The sequence below is a fragment of the Barbus barbus genome, assembly GCF_936440315.1.
Source record: "Barbus barbus genome assembly, chromosome: 43".
Lineage (NCBI taxonomy): Eukaryota > Metazoa > Chordata > Actinopteri > Cypriniformes > Cyprinidae > Barbus > Barbus barbus.
In genome coordinates, this window is record NC_136721.1 from 16,133,201 (window position 1) to 16,154,564 (window position 21,364).

The window sequence follows — 21,364 nt, forward strand, 5'->3', positions numbered from 1 at the left end:
GATCCAACCCCGCCTCCTGGATCTTTGTTCTGCAGTGAGGGGCTACTGAAATATCTAAAAGTTGATTCTAAAGCAAGTCATTGCATAGGATTAAATGCTGGCAATCATTTGGATTTTAGCATGAACTAGTCTTCACAGACATTATCAAGCTCCCAGTCAATGACACAATTCCAGATGACTTGAAGGATGTCGTTCCTACAGGTGTGTATCACCTTACTACACTAGTCAGATTTGACAACTTTCAAAGATTTAATACATTAATTCTACATTATTATATGAACACGATGTTTATAAAAACATGCAATGATGTGAGTGGGGTTTTCTTTCAGTATAAGGACAGGGGCCTTTCAGCTGTGATTATATTCACAATATAGTAGATAATGTATTCAAGGACACAGAAATCTGCAATAGTTCAATAAAAACTTTTCCAATACTTTATGCACATAATATAGAGTAAATGTTTTTGACATGCAGATTCGTCCTTGGCTGGTGTTTGTAAATACCTTTCTATGACAGCGTTTCATTCATGTGTGATATTTCACCTGTTGAGATTGATAATTCAGTTTCACAATATAAAGAATACAAATGACTTTTGTTAAATGTTTGAGTCTGGGTTTATTTTGTATCTCAAGGGAGCTTTTCAGTTCCAATTATGTTCAGATTTGTTTTTTTTTAGAAATTACGCAGAAGAGAAAGAACATTTATAATGTCAAATTGAATGCATGTGATAATGGTGTAAAAAAAAAAAAATTGCATGCATAATGTATTATCATACTCACTGAAGACATTTTCTCTATCGGTCTAGTTGGAACATCTTTGGACTTCCACAAACAAAAGGACCACAGTTTTCTTGTTGGCGCTGAGCATGGAAAGATTCACAAGGTCAGTCATTTACCCTCACAGCCAAGATGATCATTTTATACCAAGTCATACAATGAATCAAACAAATATTTTTTTAAATATACATTTTGCAAAATGCACTGTGAACATCCTGCCCTCTGAAGATCTGCGGTCTTAAGACATCTCATTATTCTTCTGGGTTTGAATCTGGGAGAAGGGACTTGTTGTGTTTGTGGTGGTTGGCTCCTGCGGAGCAGTCACTTTTTATAATATCCCTGTCATCAAACAGAGAGGAAGGGTTCTTATTAGCTGCCTGTCTCTGCACTGCTATCACGGCAGCACGGTGCAGATTCTGTCTCTGTCTTTCCTTCTTTATTTATATTTTTCACTCTGCCAGCAAGTGGTAGACTAGCATTCAAACTATTCATTTTGACAGACCAGACAGTTTTGTTTCTCATCTGTATGCTGCCCTGTACTCCGTATGACTTGTTTTGCTCTAAATTACAAACATCACATGCAAACACATGGTCTTCTTTAAAGAACACATGAACATATTGAATGTGTGTATAATACCCTGAGGAAGGCTCTTAGGCCGAAACGCGTTGGTACTGTTATAATAAATATCTCCTTATCACAAGTAGTGCTGGAATTTTTCATAACATGTAAAGACAGACATTTCAAAAGTTTTTGTTTTAATTTTGATGATTAGAGCTTACAGCTCATGAAAGTCAAAATCCAGTATCTCAATAAATTAGAATATTTATATTTGAGTTTCATTAAACGACCATCTCTACAGTATAAATTCAGGGTATCTCTTGTTCTTTGAAACCACAATAATGGGGACGACTGCTGACTTGGCAATGATCCAGAATAGTCCAGGGCTTGACATTAAGCATTCTCATGTGGTTGTCCTTCGGACAGACAAGTAAATGACAAATTTACTTGTCCGAGTATAAAAGTTACTTGCCCGGAGAGAAAAAAAAATAAATAATAATTGAGTTATAAATAATTATTTATTGTGGTTCTACAAAACAAATTTAGTTTATTTAGTTACATTTTTCTTTTTAAATAAAATAATGAAAAAAAAATAAAGTGTGATTATATTGTTATATTTTAGCATTAAAAGGGAGTATTAATTACAAATACAATTATTTTATATTAAACTTATTTCTAATAAACTTATTAGTTTATTTCTAATAAAATGCTAATATTTACTTTTTTATATATGAATCTTCAAACTTAAATTTTTAATTAGAGTTAAATTTAATCAGACAGTTAGTATAATAAGACATTTGGGCTGTTACCAAACTAATGAAATCAGTATCAACAAAATTCATCTTTGCAATGCAGAGGAAACACAGAAACTGCATCTGAAATAAAACGCTGAAAACTGATATTTTAAATTTAAAAAATAAAATAAAAAATACTGTAAATGTGAAATTAAAACCACCAGTAGGTGGCATCAAGTCACTGTTTATAAGCGAGTCATTGCGACTGAACCGAATCATTTAAACGGTTGATTCATTAAGGAACGAAACACTGTCATGTTGCTCAGAGACACAAAACAGTGCTGTGGCTGTGTTTGGAATTATTTTTGTTGTTGACATAGCGCAAAAACAGGCAATAAAGTGTCTAAAACGTAAGTCTCTTAATGTTAATTTCTTGTTTATTGAACTGGGTTTTGGAGCAAAAAAACGGCACTATCTTCGTGTGAAACTATATGAAATTATATAAATATACATTTTCTGCTCCCATCTTGAATTTTCTGATCATTCTTCATGCATTGTAATACTGAATCATGCAGCGAAAGAACGCTCTTGCACGTGAGCTAGTCTAACCTAGACGATTTTATGCGTGCACTCAGTATGTGTGTTTTGTTTGATTCTTGCAATACACTCGTTAAAACAACAATTACGAAATTATCGCAAACGATATATATCGCACACCCCTATAACAAAGGCTAAATCATAAATAAAAGGCAGTTATTATTGTTTTTGGTATTGACTTAAGTTACTTGTCTGATTGGGCAAGTAAATTTCTCTTTCACTTGCCCGTCCAAAACATTCACTTATCCCAGACAAGCGTTAATGTCGAGCCCTGCAATCATTGACACCCTCCACAAAGAGGGTAAGTCACAGAAGGTCATTTCTGAAAGGAGTGGCTGTTCACAGAGTGCTGTATCAAAGCATATTAAATGCAAAGTTGACTGCACAAGCAACAGGGATGACCGCAAGCTTGATACAAGCCACTTACATTTACATTTATTCATTTAGCTGACACTTTTATCCAAAGCGACTTACAATTGCTATATATGTCAGAGGTCGCACGCCTCTGGAGCAACTAGGGGTTAAGTGTCTTGCTCAGGGACACATTGGTGTCTCACAGTGGATTCAAACCCGGGTCTCTCACACCAAAGGCATGTGTCTTATCCACTGCGCCATCACCAACTTCTGAAACAAAAACAACGTCAGAAGCATCTTACCTGGGTTAAGGAGAAAAATAACTGGACTGTTGCTCAGTGGTCCAAAGTCCTCTTCTCAGATAAATTTAAAATATGCATTTCATTTGGAAATCAATGTCTGGAGTAAGACTGGAGAGGCACAGAACCCAAGCTGCTTGAAGTCCAGTTTGAAGTTTCCACAGTCAATGATGATTTGGGGTGCCGTGACATCTGCTGGTGTTGGTCCATTGTGTTTTATCAAGTCCAGAGTCAATGCAGCCATCTACCAGGAGATTTGAGCTCTTTATGCTTCCATCTGCTGACAAGCTTTATGGATGATTTGCTTTTCCAGCAGGACTTTAGCACCTGCCCACAGTGCCAAAACCACTTCCAAGTGGTTTGCTGACCATGATATAACTGTGCTTGATTGGCCAGCCAACATGCCTGACCTGAACCCCATATGGAATCTATGGGATATTTTCAAGGGAAAGATGAGAAACAGTCGATCCAACAATACAGATGAGCTGACGGCTCAATAGTACCTCAGCAGAGCCACAGGCTGATCGCTTCCATGCCACACCTCACTGATGCTGGAATTTGTGCTAAAGGAGCCCTGACAAAGTATTGAGTGCATAAATGAACATACTTTAAAGAACTTTAACTTTTCTGCTTTGCAAATCCTTTTTTTGATTGATCTTAGGAAATATTCTAATATTTTGAGATACTGGATTTTGACTTTCATGAGCTGTAAGCTCTAATCATCAAAATAAAAATAAAAACTTTTGAAATGTCTTACGTTACATGTAATGAATTTAAATATATGAAAGTTTCACTTTTTGAAATAAGTTACAAAACAAATGCAGTTTTTCCACGATATTCTAATTTTTTTGAGATGCACCTGTATGGGTAGTTGACAAAAATTGGACTGTGTCCTATGGTGTGACATAGCAAAAAAATGTAGAAAAAAAAAAAAAAAAAAAACTTAACACAAATAACATGAGAAAAATGTATCTTCATTCTTAGAGTTACAAATAGCATGAGAGAGGTTTATCTTCAATGTTAGGGTTTTTTTTTTTATTGTTTTTTCTTTACATATTTCCATCACACTACAGGACACATTGATACATCAACTACCCATATATAGTTAGTTACACTAGTTATTAGTAATACTATAACCTTATTAAAACTGGTATTTGCCATGTGCATGAATTATAGAAATAATTTGTGTGTCATGCTAATGCCACAGCCATTAAAGCTAAACAGATGCTGCAGGATTTTTGCTGTCTCTTATCACTGACATTACCAGACTTGCTCTGTTTGGAAGCACATGGCCCTATCACACATTCTCACCTTGCCCACCTTTAATGAAATATTAGAGGTCACAGCACCAGGACCCACTTTCAAATCCTTGAACTTCAGTTAAAAAATGACATTTCTTTACAAAATCATTTTCTATGAAAAATTGTGAGCGGCTCAATTAAAGCGACTCTTTCAGAACGTTATCGGATTATGCTTTCTGCTGTAATTCTGATACTGAGACCAGCTTTGCTAGTTTAGAAGCCATGGTGAGAGAGCAACAACTGCTCTTATTTGGGCATGTTGTTAGAAAGTCTCAGGATTTACCCTAAAAATATACACTATGGCCTATTATATAATGGTTGACACTTGGTGGATGGTCAGAAAAAGCAGAAAACATTGCTGAAGAAATGCAAGGTAAATCCAAAACACAAGGAGTACAGCTGCCGATCACACCAGCTCTGTTGTGATGGCATAATTCTCATTGAAGGGGATAGAAGACAGAAAAGATTTTAAAACATGCTCAGATCTTTTACCAGCACAACATTAGATTATATGTGCACAACAATGCAATAAATCATGTGCATCTCAAATCGGATTTTATAGCCTTGAAAGAACACAGAAAATGTGTGATCATATGCAAGTTAAGTAAACTGGAAACTCAACAAATTCCAGACGGTGTAAAGGTGAGCTAGTTTTAATCTTTAAACTTTAATCTTAAGTGTTATTTGCTTTTTATCTGTAATACTCATGGAAACTACATTTTTGATGGGAGAATTTTCTCTATGCTATAATTGGCTAGTTGCATATCTCCGCCATCTTGGATTTCCGGTCTAGCAAGTGTGTGCATAGATACTTCCGGTTGTGCTAAATGCCAGTGCAGAGAACCGGAGCAATACAAATATTACCTTCTATATATACACACGTTTACAGGATTTATAATATCACTTCAAATGCAAATAAGATCTACACTGCTATTATCACTATACAATAAATGTTAACTGGGCCAGTGCATTTGAAACTTACGTATGTTTGCGTCTGGTGAATGAATGAAATACACTTACAACGTTAATCCCTACTGTTCACGAAACGAAAGTTGAACTCATGGTGTGTACACACAGCTACACATTTTTCCTTCAATTATGTGCAAATTACTTATTTCTCGAAAATGTTTGTATTACATTTTTTTTTTTTATGAAAAGTTTACCTTGTAAGACTTGGGCTGTGATTGATCTTCATAAATATCCATTTCTCAGTTGTGCATATACATCAGTTTGTTCCATCATCTTTTTTATTTTAATATAAATTTAATATTTTTATTTTATAAAATATTTTAATATTTTAGTTAACTTTGCATCAAACATATTTTTTAAATGAAAAAGGGCTGTAAAAGTACGACGGCGTTTTAGTGCCACGTAAAAAAAAAATAATCTAAAATTACGAGATTGAAGTCTTAATATTTCAAGAATAAAGTCGAAATTATGAGAATAATGTCGAAATATTACAAGAATAATGTCGAAATATTACAAGAATAAAGTCGAACTGTTTAGAGAATAAAGATTATAGTTATAATATTTTGAGATAGTCTATTCTAGCCTTTTACGCATGCAAATGCCAGATTGGGAGAACCGGGAGATATAAGTCTCAGGTTTCAAAATATGTCAGTTTTATAGCGAAATACAAACAATATGTAGGCTATATTGCAATAATGCGTTTGTCAAGCGGCATGCGAGTCAATCATCTTTCATTTACAATAACAAACGACGAGACATTATTTTCATTATAAATTAGGCTAGTCGCAACCTAATTATGGTAAAACACACCTGAAAACACACGATAGGAGCAGCGATAACCCGAAAACGTAGTTTTCATTATAAGTTAGGGGGCAGTCGTGGCCAGACTAATCAAACACGGCTGCCTGTAGCTTTCTAGTGATCTCAAAGACCTTGGTTAGCTTCTTCAGGTGTGTTTGATTAGGGTTGGAGCTAAACTCTGCAGGACAGTGGCCCTCCAGCACTCTGTCTGTTTGGCGCGCATGTGTGACAGCGCTCGTTCTAAATGAAGTCTATGAAGTTTAGCGTGGAATCGCAAAGCAAAAGCTCATGCACTTCTGACAGCAAAATGGAAATATTTCCATGGCTTCTAACATCTACAGATGGAGAATACCTGTCAAATGTATTATGCATTTAGGAAAACAGCACATCTCAAACACATTAAACAGCGTGTCTCTGTCAGCGGCACACGCAGCCTTTCTGTCAGAGCATCTGACAGTGAGCCGCTTTAAACTGAATCTATAAACTATAGGCTTTTTTTTTTTTTTTTTTAAAGCCCTTCATATAAAGTTTGTCACATCTTTGGAACAAATTGTTTTATGCACTTTCTCCGCAGCGGCTGAGTCTGTATCCTCCGCTACACTGTAAAAAAAAACAATTACTGTGATTTTAACGGTACAAAACTGTGAAAATGCTACAGTAAAAACCTGTTAAATTGTTAACGGAAAGTCCCTGTAAAATGTACAGGGAAAAACCGTAAACTGACGTTACCAGAATTCCCTGCCGTGCATTTAAAATTTTGTTTGAATTTGATGATGTTTTCTCTTTTAAATAACTTTCTTCTTAGTTTTTTCTTATCAGTTATGTTTATTTGGGTTGTATGTTACACCTAATGTTGTTACATTAATGTTTATTGCATATTACAGTTTAATGAGTCTCACCATGATGGTGTTTAGTGCTCGTGTGAATGACACTGTGCACCTTCTATATATGATATTATTTAAAAGCTACTTGGTGTAGTGCCCAAGTAGACCAGGACACACACACAAAATAATTTAAAGACAGCACATTCTGGAGAAAGTTTCTCTTTTCACTATCTGTGGCCGTAAAATTCATTAACAACCAGCACCGCGCCCAAGCATCCTGCACTGCTCTCCTTAACGTCTTACGAGACACCTAAAACGAAGGATATATGTGTGGAAAAATCTGGACGTATTCCAGAACAGGACTTTACTGTGGCTTTCTTATCAATTAAACATAATTCAGCCAGAAACAGGACAAAGACCTCTGGATCTGGACACGATTTCCTGACCATTAACGCATAAATTCAATGATGTTATCAACCAGGAGAGACGGTTTTACAACCGACGTCCGAGCTAAGGAAATCTCCAGATCTTCAGAAATGTGATATTCTCATGTTTCAGACAACTCTCCTTTCGTCCTCCTCACATTCCAAAGGAAATGCGCCTTTTCTCATTATTAACAGACAAAGAGACTCAAATCTTGCTTAAGGATTCCAAAAAAGAACAAATTATAATTGTTCCTGCTATTAAAGCAATTTACTCAAAAGCATTATACACAATATATTTACAATATATATTCAGGTAGTATTTCATGAAATTAAGCTTGTTGTGTTATTGGAATCTATGGTATTGTTGTAATCTTTTGATGTCAAATTTTTCCCGATCACTATTGTTTAGTTTCACATGCTTGGTGTGATTATTTAGAATTGTTTAATCTATGCCTTAACCGCGTAATAGATCAAATTGATATGTACTTTGGGTATGCAAAATACTTGGTGTTTGATTTCGAATGAAAGCTAGTTGTGTCAGCAATAATTTGGTGTGGATGAAAATTGACCTCTCTTATCATAATGTACGATTAAAACACTTATAGGAATCTGCTAGGATCTGCTCTTCATGTTATGGAATAATTCAGCAAAGGATTTACGCACGGAAAACTGAGCCATGTGGTGCGGGGCTCCGCCCTACAGAAACACTTGTGATTGGATCAAACAGCAAAAGGGGCAGACTGAAGTCAGCCCGTTAAAAGACAGACACCCAACTTTGGTGCCTTGGGTCTCTTTGTTTGCTCGCGCCCTGTTGAAAACTTCGGCTCCTGCTCTGATCGCGCTGTTAAGCGCTTCCAGCCATTAACATCTGGCCGAGCATTGAACAACTATCAAGACTTAGTCAAATTTCTAAAGAAACTTTAACATCTGAAGCCGTAAGAACTGAGACAGACTTCCTTAGAGCATCATCACGTCACAGAGAATCCAACCAATCGCAAGAGGGCATCCCCAGTGATATCACGCAACAGCGATTTCAGCAGCCAATCCACACCCGGGGTTCCCTCGACCAGGAAAGGAACGGAAACTCAACTTAAAGTAAGTACTATCAAACAAATCTTCTTAATTCTGCTGGAAACTGGTTGAAGTAATTTAAGAGCAAAGACAGACAAGTTTTCTGTTTGAAATTCCCTCAGGGCAAAGTTTTCAGTAACTAGCAAAAGAGTGCTGAAGTTTAAGTTCATTGCCTGCAATGTGTGTGTGTGTGTATTATGTTTTGTATTATTGTTTTCAGATGCGCTATAGCCATTGTGATGGGCTTTGGTTCATCATGTGACTTTCTCATCACCACCTGCATTTGGTGGTTGTCAGTCAGGTACAAAACAGATTTCAGTACTTCAATAGGTTGGTATATTAACATTATATCAGTTAATGAAATTACGGTATTTAACTGTAAATTTAAGTTAAAACCGTAAAACCTCAAATGTTGTTACCGTATTTTTCACGGTAGAATTCCAGCAACCACAGCTGCCAGTTTTTTACCGTAAATTTTACAGAATTGTTTTTTCCATGTATATTTTCAGATGCGCTCGTTTCAAACTACTGTATATCGATATAAACGGTATTGCCTTATATCGTATCGCTTATAAAGAATATATCGATATATCGTACAAATTCGATATACCGCCCGGCCCTATTCCAATACAACCAAGAGCTTAAGAACAAGCATGTTCCCAAAACGACTAGACCGAACAAGCGTGTTTGATACCAGAGCAGAATCAATGCTGAAATGAAGGCTGCATCCGAACTGGAAAATGCTGCCTTTGAAAGACACATTCCGAAGAAAGAAGGCATCAGACATGTCGAATCCAATGTTGGCCTTACTTCCTACCTCCTGAGATACCTTCATTCGGTCGATAATTAAAAGCAGAATAGATGTATCCTTTGCTGCCTTGATACCCACAATCCTGTATGGTTGAGCAAAATAAAGATGGTGTCTGAAGTCATTTCTAGAGAGTAATTAGTATTAAGAAATTAAATAACTGCTTCGTTATCAATAAGCTTGTTCTATATCATTGACCATTAAGCTGCCTCAAAAGCATGTCCAATATCGGTTTCATGACCTTCATGAACAAACGCTGTGAAGTCAATGGCTGAAAAGCAGCATGTTAGCAGCCAAGGTTTCGGATTAGACGACTTCACTGAACAACGACCGTTTACCATTTTCTCTTGGAGCTACGCCGCAGCAGAAATGATTCCGTTTGCACCATGGTCATTTTCTGCTGCTTAAATCTGTGCTGTAAGTAGCCTACTAAAAAATAAAGACGACTTGACTAGGTTAAAGAGGACATAACATACAGTTTCGGCCAATCTCATGTTAATCTTGAGAGCCTATAGTGTAGTATTGCATCCAGGGCCGTCGCTAGTGGGGTGAAAGGTGGGGACAATTCTAGGGGCCCCCACCGCCCAGGGGGCCCCACAAAATCCAGGAATTATACTATATAGGCCAATGTTCTGTGAATAATTCTAATATTTTAGTAGTTGTATAACTAAGATATTATGAAAACCACAAAAAAGCATGCAATTTGGTTAAAGAAATTGTCTACCCTCTACCCTCTCGAAAAATGGTTTAATCTGATACGAAGTATTCTAAGAAGTCCCACCCCAGATCGAGAACAAGACGTCCAATCAGAGTTGAGACCGGTGGGCCGCTGTACAATGTGGACCGGCCCTTTGCGTAATATATATTAAAAAATTGGATTGTAGTAAATGTACGTATATCCTTCCATCGGTCCAGACGAATGGCCCAGGGCATTCTAATTAATTCAGCATGCTCCAGCTCAGTGCAGCGGCTCAAAAGCGCTCGTCAATGTCAAAATGTTTGAAACAGCCAAGCAAAGTGTAGAAGGCGGGATTTACTGTTCACAGATGCTGAGCTGCGCGCGACTTTAATGCCAGCTGAGGTAATATGTAAGCGGCTAAACATGACAAGAAAATTCAGCAATATTTGCCAACCGTTTAGTTAAATAACAGACATTAATTTTTAGGAATGCAAACTATTACTGGCCTTTTCAAATGTCTCATATTTTAATGCCATTATTCAAATTGTCATTATGTAGGCTATAATGCAGTTTTCAGTCGACACGAGATAAGAGTTTTTGTAAATCTGCTTTGTTCCGTGATTTTACGTGTCTAAGAAAATGTTTAAAAATCTATAAAAATCATTCTCAATCTTACTCTAGAACACTGTAAATCTGAAGACTTTTGCTTTCGAGTGCTGTGCATAGGAAAGTGATTTATATTATAGGCCTAATAAAAATATAATTTGCTTAATCACACACTATTAGCATATTTTATATACACACTGGTAGTTAAAAGTTTGAAATAAATAAGGCTTTTTATTTATTTGAAAGAATATTTAATTTATTTGATCAACAATACAGTAAAACAATAGCCAAATATAATGAATTATTACACTTAAAATAGTGGTTTTCTATTTAGGATATTTTAAATGTAATTTATTGCTGTGATCAAAGTTGAATTTTCAGCATCATCCAGTCTTCAGTGTCCCTTCAGAAATAATTCTAATGATGCCTAATTTGCGGTTCAATTATCAGTTATTAATAATGGTTTTATTATTGGTATAATGGTTCTCAGTTAAAGAACCGCATTTATTTGAAATATAAGTACTTTGTAATAAGTGTAAATATATTTACTGTCGCTTAAATCAATTTAAATCAAAGTCCCTTTTTGTATTCTATAATCTTTGATTTAATGCAACATTGTTGAAGAAAAATATTAATTTATATTTTTAATCTTACCCAAGACTGAATGGTATCACATTTTCCACAAAAATATGAAGCAGCACAATAGTTTTTAACATTGATAATAATCAGAAATGTTTGTTGAGCAGTAAATCAGTATATTAGAATGATTTCTGAAGATCATGTGACACTGAAGACTGGAGAAATGATGCTGAAAATTCAGCTGCACATCACAACAGTCAACTATATTTTACTATGTATTCGCATAGAAGACAGCTGTTTTAAATTGTAACATTATATATTTCACAGTACTGTTTACTGTATTTTTCATCATCAAAATAATTAGTATACTCTTCTCCACAATTGGAGCTCTATTACTTATAATGATAGATGTCAAGCTCCTGCAAAAGGACAAATACTGTATATGACCAATAGAAAGGCCTATTAAAACAGTCCACATTCTGCACTATTTAAGTCTTCTGGACGATACCAGAGCATTGTGTCATTTGGACTGATAATATTGGTATTTAACTTTAGTGATATTAAACTGTCCCTTGTAAAAATTCTTTAAAATTATTTACTATTTGCCATATACACCAGAAAAAAACAAATTATAATGTCAAGATTATGCCACTCATTTATGGTGTGGTGTGGTGTGTTGTGGACAGGGTTTGGTGGGTCGCTCTGTGCCAAAAAGTCCAGGGCCACTTTTTGGCCCCAGTCCGCCCCTGTATACATCTATATGTATTGATGTGGGGGCCAACATCAATATTTTTTCAGGGGGCCCCCAATCCTCTAGCTACGGCCCTGATTGCATCATTCACATCTTCCGAAGAGTCTTCAGTTTAATTAGGTTTATAAAAGAAAGATACATCTTACGATTCTCTCCGAAAACAGCCGAGCTCCTGGCGAACCATGGGCGGAGCTGAAGAGTCGCGAGCACTTAGCAGCAAATTAACGACTTGTGAATCTGAAGAGTCGCGATTGGCAACAAATTAACAATCACAGAGTTCAGATGCAGTTTTACAGCAGCTCCTAGTTATGACGGATCTTTATCGCTGGGACTGCTCCGTCTTTAGTATCAAACGATGTGCAAATCCAGTGTTAGAATGTACCTAGTTATAAAACATTCGTCACCGGAATGACGGGAAAACACACACGTTGTGAAACTCTGTTGCTGCCCCAGAAAAACAAATTGCATCCGCTGTTCACATAACACTGAAAGGTTATCCTTTCCTCACATCCAAAACACATCATTAGAGACATTCTTCTCGAGCAAGTACTGCCGATGACTTCCGTACCATGAACGAAACACGGTGAGCGGCGCGCGCTCTTGCTCTCGCTCGGGTCGTTGAGTGCGTGCGCGCGTGCATAACAATCCAACTCGTAACAGTGTAAACAATTCAGAATGCATGAAATGGCGTTGTATCCCCTTTTAAGCGCAGCATATTGCAACGACAAGCGTATGCCAGTAACAGTACCGCACATTGCCAGCTGAACAACTGAATGAGCCTAAACAACGGCTATAGCCATAGCAACAGACATGTTGCCAGTAACCTGACAGTGCCTTTACACTGGACGGGACTTGCGCGAATAAATCGCACTATTCGTCCGTAGTTGGACGCGTGAACATTTTGGGTTTACTCGCTTCATTCGCGCGTGAAATTCACTGCACAACAGACGCGAATTCGCGTCATGGGCGGGGCTTCTGCCAGGCGGCGCAGGTATGACTGCCACAGAGAACATATGTATAGAATTTGGCAAATAAATATGGCGTTCCGATCGGCTCTTTAATATGACTTTGCTACATGCACTCGTCTCAATGAACGTCTCACTCAACGTCTTATTTTTTTTTCTTTCTGCTATTTATTCCATTCATTTTAAGACGCAGATGTGACGCAGACGTCACGTAAATCACGCGTGGCAGTGAAGTGTCGAGTCAGACGTCACGCGTCATTCACGTGTGGCAGTGAAGTTATTAATTATTTTTTTCTCTAACACGTATTTAACACTCTACTCAACATGGCTCAGTGCAGTGTGCCAGCGGTTGCGATCTATGGCGTTCCGATCGGCTCTTTAATATGACTTTGCTACATGCACTCGTCTCAATGAACGTCTCACTCAACGTCTTATTTTTTTCTTTCTTTCTGCTATTTATTCCATTCATTTTAAGACGCAGACGTGACGCAGACGTCACGCAGACGTCACGTAAATCACGCGTGGCAGTGAAGTGTCGAGTCAGACGTCACGCGTCATTCACGTGTGGCAGTGAAGTTATTAATCATTTTTTTCTCTAACACGTATTTAACACTCTACTCAACATGGCTCAGTGCAGTGTGCCAGCGGTTGCGATCGGTTCTTTAATATGACTTTGCAACATGCACTCGTCTCAATGAACGTGACACTTGCGTCTGTCTTATAACGTGATGTCTGCGTCTGTGATTTATATATAGGATATTGTGTGTGTGTTGTTTAACCCACATTTTGAGGGCCAAATGCCCCCACAAAGATAGAAATATGAAGAAACAAACGTGATATAGGCTATTGCATTTTTATAGCTTATTGTTGGGGTTGTTATTGTGTTTTTTTATATAGTTTTAAAAGGCCTAGGCTACAGCACTTTGGTAGACTAGAAAACAGACAACTCGATCGCGTTTTCTGTAGATCCTTTAAATAGAAGAATAGAATTGAAAAATAGGCTACTATTTTTTATATATAAGTCACCTGTGGTGAAAAAAAACGACTGTAAACTTTTTTTTAAATAGTTTGTAAACTATTATTTGACTTTTGTTTATGACGTTTTGCCCCTTTATTAAACATTTAAAATATTCACAAATTAATATGGATTTTTTTTTAAATCCAGAATGAGTGAGTGGAATGTGCTGGAAACCGCCCTTGCAGCAGACTATGGCAGACGCAGACGTCACGTTCGGCACACGAACGAGTGATGTGGCAGACGCAGACGAGACGTTCGGCAGACGCAGACGAGACGTTCGGCAGACGCAGACGTCACGTTCATTGAGACGAGTGCATGTAGCAAAGTCATATTAAAGAGCCGATCGGAACGCCATAGCGATCGGTTCTTTAATATGACTTTGCAACATGCACTCGTCTCAATGAACGTGACACTTGCGTCTGTCTTATAACGTGATGTCTGCGTCTGTGATTTATATATAGGATATTGTGTGTGTGTTGTTTAACCCACATTTTGAGGGCCAAATGCCCCCACAAAGATAGAAATATGAAGAAACAAACTTGATATAGGCTATTGCATTTTTATAGCTTATTGTTGGGGTTGTTATTGTGTTTTTTTATATAGTTTTAAAAGGCCTAGGCTACAGCACTTTGGTAGACTACAAAACAGACAACTCGATCGCGTTTTCTGTAGATCCTTTAAATAGAAGAATAGAATTGAAAAATAGGCTACTATTTTTTTATATACAAGTCACCTGTGGTGAAAAAAAAAACGACTGTAAACTTTTTTTTAAATAGTTTGTAAACTATTATTTGACTTTTGTTTATGACGTTTTGCCCCTTTATTAAACATTTAGTTAAATGTTAGTTAAATCAGCCCAAATGTTTACAACTACTCTTTTGTGTTGGTCAAGAGACTCCTAGTGGTGAATAGTAGCCTAGGCTACATGATTTCTTGATAAGTAGGCTATCTGTGCATATGTTGACAAGAAACAATGGCAAACAAATATTTTAACATGAACATTTGTGTAAATTCATTACTATTTGGAATAAAAGCTATACAGGTAAAATCACTTAATTAAATACAACTGAAGATCAGTGGGAAAAAATAATAAAGAATGAGTGAGTGGAATGTGCTGGAAACCGCCCTTGCAGCAGACTATGGCAGACGCAGACGTCACGTTCGGCAGACGCAGACGTCACGTTCGGCACACGAACGAGTGATGTGGCAGACGCAGACGAGACGTTCGGCAGACGCAGACGTCACGTTCATTGAGACGAGTGCATGTAGCAAAGTCATATTAAAGAGCCGATCGGAACGCCATAAATAAAATCAGTCCTTTATGTGCTATGGAAACACTGGACGCGTGTATTTCAGCCGAGAATGTAGTTGTTTAAAACTCAAATCTGCGGTTTATTTATAAAAACAGCGCCTATTTGAAAATGTGCTTCGCCGATTTCGGAGCCGTGAGCTCCAGGCGATCACCGGGCACTCGTGCTCATGTATCCCGAAGAGAGGAGCATAACCTCGGCTAGTCCTTCTAACATTTGCCGCTGGCCCTGATGTCTCTGTAGTGGATAAACATAAGATATAATTTGTTTTAGGTAAATCTAACAGGTAATCTTTGGTCTATGGTACAGCTCCGGGTATCCACATACCAGGGAGGTGCGGTCAGGGTAGGCAGGGTAGGCAGTGCCTCACCAATGTTGACATTACATTTATTAATTCCAAGAGCTTTATTAATTCACCTCAAACTACATTATTAATTGCATTTATTTTATTCCAAATATTATTTTTTGTAACAAAGTTTTTCAGGAATACACATAATATACTCATTTTGCCATTGTTTGCTCCTAAAAACCATTGTTTCATGCAGGAAATTCAAGGCCATGGCCATTGAGGCAGAGGTTAGCAGTGCCTCTTTGGTCCATAGAACGTAGTTTACGTAGATTTGCGCATGCGCAATCAGTTCTCATGCTGTCTTGAATTATCAACATTGAGGCAGAGACCGAGCTTGCTTCATGTCACGTGATCCACTCGCTCTCACTCAATCCGCGTTTCCCGATACTAGCATCTAGCGGCGCCTAGCGTTGGCTGTCAACTCATGAAATTGAGTAATACACCCAACAAAGAGGACTTTTACAACAAAGTAATTGACAGCTTTGTCCAGAGGGATAGACGTATGGACTTCGTCTACAAATAAAAGTAAGCACCCCCTTTAAAACGTAAACTATTCATTTATTTATTATTTTTTTTAAAACCCGTATATTGGCTTTGTGTGTGTTGTCTGATGGTGGGCTATAGGCCTGCTGTGCGCTGACACCAAAATGTTCTCTCTTCCATCACCTCTGCCACATTTGTAATGTATGTCTATCTGTGCGATTATGGTGCATTTCGTAAGGGTTAAAATGCTGTTTTCTAGTTCTCTTTTTTTAATCCTGGTGCGCCGTCGCCAGATGCTCATTGCGTGTCGGTGTGTGCGCCTAGCGCAGTTTGTAGGAGCGAATAAGCTGTTTTTGTACTTTAAAGCTGTACTGCTGACACAATGTTTTCTGACTGTAGCCTATTCAAATCCTGGTGCGCCGTCACCAGACCAATAGCATGTGTGTGGCTGTCTGTGCGCGTTTGCGCATTTTGAAGGAGTGACTAGGCTGCTTGTCGGTTCGCTGACACCGCGCCGCTTCCCTCTCTTACTGTGTCCCGCACAAAACATTTGTTTGTTGTATAAGTAATCATAAGATAGATGTGTCCATTAATTTGATTATTAGATTTGATTGTGCATTAGCCTCACATATGACTGACTTTGCTGTATGTAGGCAGCGATGTGATGATGCCTGATATGAACTTGGGTTGCTACATTAACTGAATGAATATATGAACATATATGCCACATTGATAGGTCACAGCCTACCCATGACAAGATTTCACCGCACGTTACTGCCACATACAGCGTCGATAATTTTGTCCTCTTGTTGTTTTGATTTCTGCCTCCGCTCGTAATCACGTCACTACTAGAGCAAGCTCCTGATTGGTTAACGCGGCGCGAATATCCGCCAAAGTTCAGATTTTTCAATTTGCGCGTCAAACGCTCAATTCGCGCCGCAGGATGTCTATTCGCGTCTTTGCATTGACTTAACATGTAAATCACTCGCGCTTAACGCTTCATTCGCGTCTGGTGTGAATGCACCATGAGGGCATTACAAGGAACTTAGCTTGTGAAGACGTTCGAGAGAGTGAACATAGCAGCTGTGGCGAGAATGCTTGATTTCTTGATATCCTTCTTGGGGATGAAGTTCCCATCTGAACTTGTTCTTGATTCGGTCGCATAACTCGTGGCGTCCATTTCAATAATGTAGCGATGCGTGAAGTAATGTTAACTCAGTCACTTCCGAGTCGGGCAGCTTATAACAATGCGGTGAATTCACGTTTTCAAGTTAACGAACTTGAATGAATTGGAGGTGAGTCCATTGGGGAAACGAATTCCACTCGCTAAATTCCTGATTCATTGTGATGATGTTTTGGCAGCCGAATTCGCCATTTAATTTGCTATTGAGCAATACGAAAACTGCTGATAATACTGAGGACCCTATATATGGATGCTTAGGTGGTGTCGTATTCCTATAGGTAGATGGGGATCAGCGGAGAGTCAGCTGACGCGAGCTTGACTAACGTGACCTGCCAGAACTAACGCTACGCTCGATTGTAGCGAGGATGTTTTCTCTTGTCTTTGATATACCACTATCCGCTTTTTAATCGGAAAAACATTAATTACTTCTATCTAGCCAAGTTTCGTGTCAAGTTTCCTCTTACAGTAAATGCGAACGTCGCAAGACCGGAAGTAAGTATGCACACACTGGCGTGGCCGAAGCTCACCGGCGCCATCTTGTGCACCGAGCTCATAGGCTTATTCCGCACAAAATGCACTAAAATGATCAGACTTTGGAGCAAAACATTCTTCATTGTTTTAGGAGATTTGCCTAGCATCCTCTGTGGATTGGCAAAGATGTTGGGCAGCTGTGTTGGAGGCTCATTTAATGCTAGAATGCTAGAGACATACCGCTGGGCGAAAACTGGCCCCTGTCTCCCTAAAGACTGACAGCTGATGCAGAGCTCTGTGTTCTTTAGATTCATCTCTCAGATTAAACTCAACGCCCTTCTGTTGTGTGATGCGCTGCCCGTGGAACAATGAATTCGATCCATCAAGCACTTCTCCTGAGCTACACAATGCAAACTAAACAAGAAAATTGGTGCTGTTCTCTTTGCAAAGAATGTTTTAAATGTCACTACTATTTCCGCAAATGTTATTCATAAGCACCAGTGGATAGTTAAGCAGTGTAACAGGAGCAAGAGTGCTGTGTACAAAACAGCAATTTTGTAATGTTAATCTAACCAGAAATGAGTTTGTGTTTTACAGGGCTCCAAATACTATTCTAGCAAGTTCCTGGAAAAATATGATGCCCACTTCATGAATGTCACTCGTGTGAGGTGGAATTCCTTCCATCCTGATGTCTTCATCTCCTGTGGCTGGGACTGTATGGTCAAAATTTGGGATCAAACTATGAAGTATGAGCACCATTCCCTACAGCACTATGTCTACAGCAGCCTTTTCCAGCCTCTAAAAATAGCACCATGTTACTTAACCTTCAGTTGGCATGGCCTGAATTTCATTTCAGAAAAATGACTATAAGGACTAAAATATTTGAGACATAAAAAAAATAAAAATAATAATTTATAATTTATTTTTCTCTAACAATTGTTGCAATAATTGGCTGAATATCTTAATTTAGATACATTCCATCATACTATTACAGGTGAACTGTTTCATGCTCCCATAGAATTTTAATAAACTGATCATCCCTTGTAGTGTGTATAAACAACTGGTACATGCATCTGTAGACCTCAAGTTGTGCTCAAGCACCTGCCCTTTTGATCTTTAACTAGATTTTCAGTGTCAGTCTTCACCCTCTCATAGCATTAGACATAAAACTATGAATAAATATTTTTGTGAATTTCCTGCATGGTAATTGCATAATTTTCTGGGATTAGTAAAATTATACACAATATCTGCCATCATGTGAATTTCAGGCCTTGGTTTTCTTAATTTAATTCTGCACGCATTGCTCTTCCAATTACAATAAACATAATTAGCTTGTCAGTGCATTTATTTGACAAACCAATTAGGTTGTCAAAAAGACATCCTTGGGTTGATAATAATGAATTAGTCTGTCATCTTGAGTACACATTTTGTGTATGTGTTAGTGGATTAAGTGGATTTTTTAGATGCAGTATCCCTAAACCACCAACAGAGAGCTCCTGTGTTTTGTCAGTAGATCAGCAATGGATCTCTTTGCCTGTTGTATGTCTGGTTTTGTTGGAGTTTTACCTCTTGAAGTAATTCAAGAATCTGATCAAATAAATGCAGCCTTTCTGTTATATTTTACATCTTTAAAAATTAGACATCGGTTACTCCGACTGCTCCCATTTGAACAAAGGCTCTGGCTCTCCCTTTCTCTGCATGCCCACATTAGATGAATTCAGAATGGGAGCACTGTAGTTTCTGTTAGAGCTTCGTTTTGACTGAATAGTAGCTAATACAAGGAACAATACATGTCTCTCACAGGTCTCCCGTGTTCATCTTTGATCTGAAAACTTCAGTGACAGATGTGGCCTGGGCTCCATACTCCTCTACTGTCTTTGCTGCTGTCACCACTGATGGAAAGGTAAAGAGCCTACCCAACTCTAATACAACAGTAAAGTCCACAGTGTCTCCGTTCTACAATTTTTTTTTTCATGTTACCAGATTAAGGCAGCCTTTTAAGTGCCTTCAAGCTCCATTTTAATAATAATAACAACAAAAAAGTAATCATAATCCACCCATTCATCCATCCATTCTTTTTCCAAACGAATTATCCTAATAATAATAATAATTCCTTCTTAAAACAGCAGTTCCAGGATACTTCCACTCAAAAAACATTGCATTTTTCAATAATCAAAATAACATGCATTCCTAACCAGTCCTCCCTCTCTCTCTCTCTCGCTCTCTCTCATATGTAGTATTGAACAACCTGATTCATTCTACTGATTAGTTTTGTTTGTAAGGTTTATGTAACTGAATGATTCAGAAAAACAAAGACTTTGTGTGAAAGGCCCAGTACAGCGTTTTAGGTCGTCTTCTCTTTTTAAGCAGTCTTTTTTAAAGTAGCCTCTCCAACACTGGATGGCAGAAATAGAATGCTCCCCACACACAGGAAACAGAAAGGTTATTTCATATATGGGAATTATTAGAAGGCCCCTTAACTTGCCTTACTAACACACCCCCAGCAGCAACCTATTTCACCAAGAGGTCTGTTTCAGTAAGTAAACAGTGAAGAGTTGCTGCATTAAACTTAGTAACTGTCATGACACAGCACACTTCTTGTCTGACAATTGCGCACGTGATTTACACAAGGGATTTTCACACACACGCCCCCTTATGAGGAATTTAATAATTGCTAATGAAACACAGTAGCAGCCAGACAGTGGGATGTCTTTCCAACAGTGCTCAACTGCACCTGTAAGCTGCAGCACACACACACACTCTATCCTGTGTCCCTTCGTTAGCAATTAGTCTCAAATCACACAGCTGGTCTCAAGCTCTTGTCTGAAGCATCCTCAGGCTTCACCTGTCAGTCTCGCAGTCCTGATCGGTTTAAACTGCTGTGCTGTAGCGGCTGTCGTTGTTATTTGCTAACACTGTAACACAGGTGGGCTAAATTACACCTGCCCTCTACTGGAAACCCATTACAGCGTGATCCAATAAAGACCACACTCTGTTCCCAACAAAAGCAAATAACCCGAATGCTGCTTTACTGTGATGCCAAGGCTGGGAAGTAACCGTTTCGAAGTGTTTTAAAAGCTGTCAACGTTAATGCGTTAACGCTTGCGATTAATCTAAAAAAAATTTACGCGTTAATTTTTTTTAACGCAAATTAATCGTTTGATAAGTTTGACCCCAACTTCTTGCCATCATCGCAGCGTGGAAGGTAATCTATCATTGCCTGCGTCCCAATGTGCACACTATCCATCCTAAATTATATGTGATATTAGTAATTTTCAGTACTATTTAGGAAAGATAGGGTGAATAGTATACACATTGGGACGCAGGGATTGTGTGATTTATGAGGCTCCGGGCTAGACAAGTGAAGCGAATACGAAGAGAGAGACCGAGTGTGTCCGAGAGAGAGAGAGAGCCACAGTGCGCGAGAGATATGTATACTAATATTTGACAAA

The 21,364-nt window shown here is 38.1% G+C and overlaps 1 protein-coding gene across 1 annotated transcript in view; it reads left to right on the forward strand.

Moving 5' to 3' along the window:
* LOC306862302 (dynein axonemal intermediate chain 1-like) overlaps positions 1-21,364 on the forward strand; it is a gene marked incomplete at both ends in the record, with an annotated part of 37,582 nt that overhangs the window by 2,180 nt on the left and 14,038 nt on the right. Inside the window, 4 exons of the mRNA XM_079405042.1 lie at positions 120-201; positions 806-882; positions 18,510-18,658; positions 19,716-19,815. Of these exons, the coding sequence (XP_079261168.1) occupies positions 120-201; positions 806-882; positions 18,510-18,658; positions 19,716-19,815 (408 nt within the window). The remainder of the gene's footprint in view (positions 1-119; positions 202-805; positions 883-18,509; positions 18,659-19,715; positions 19,816-21,364) is intronic.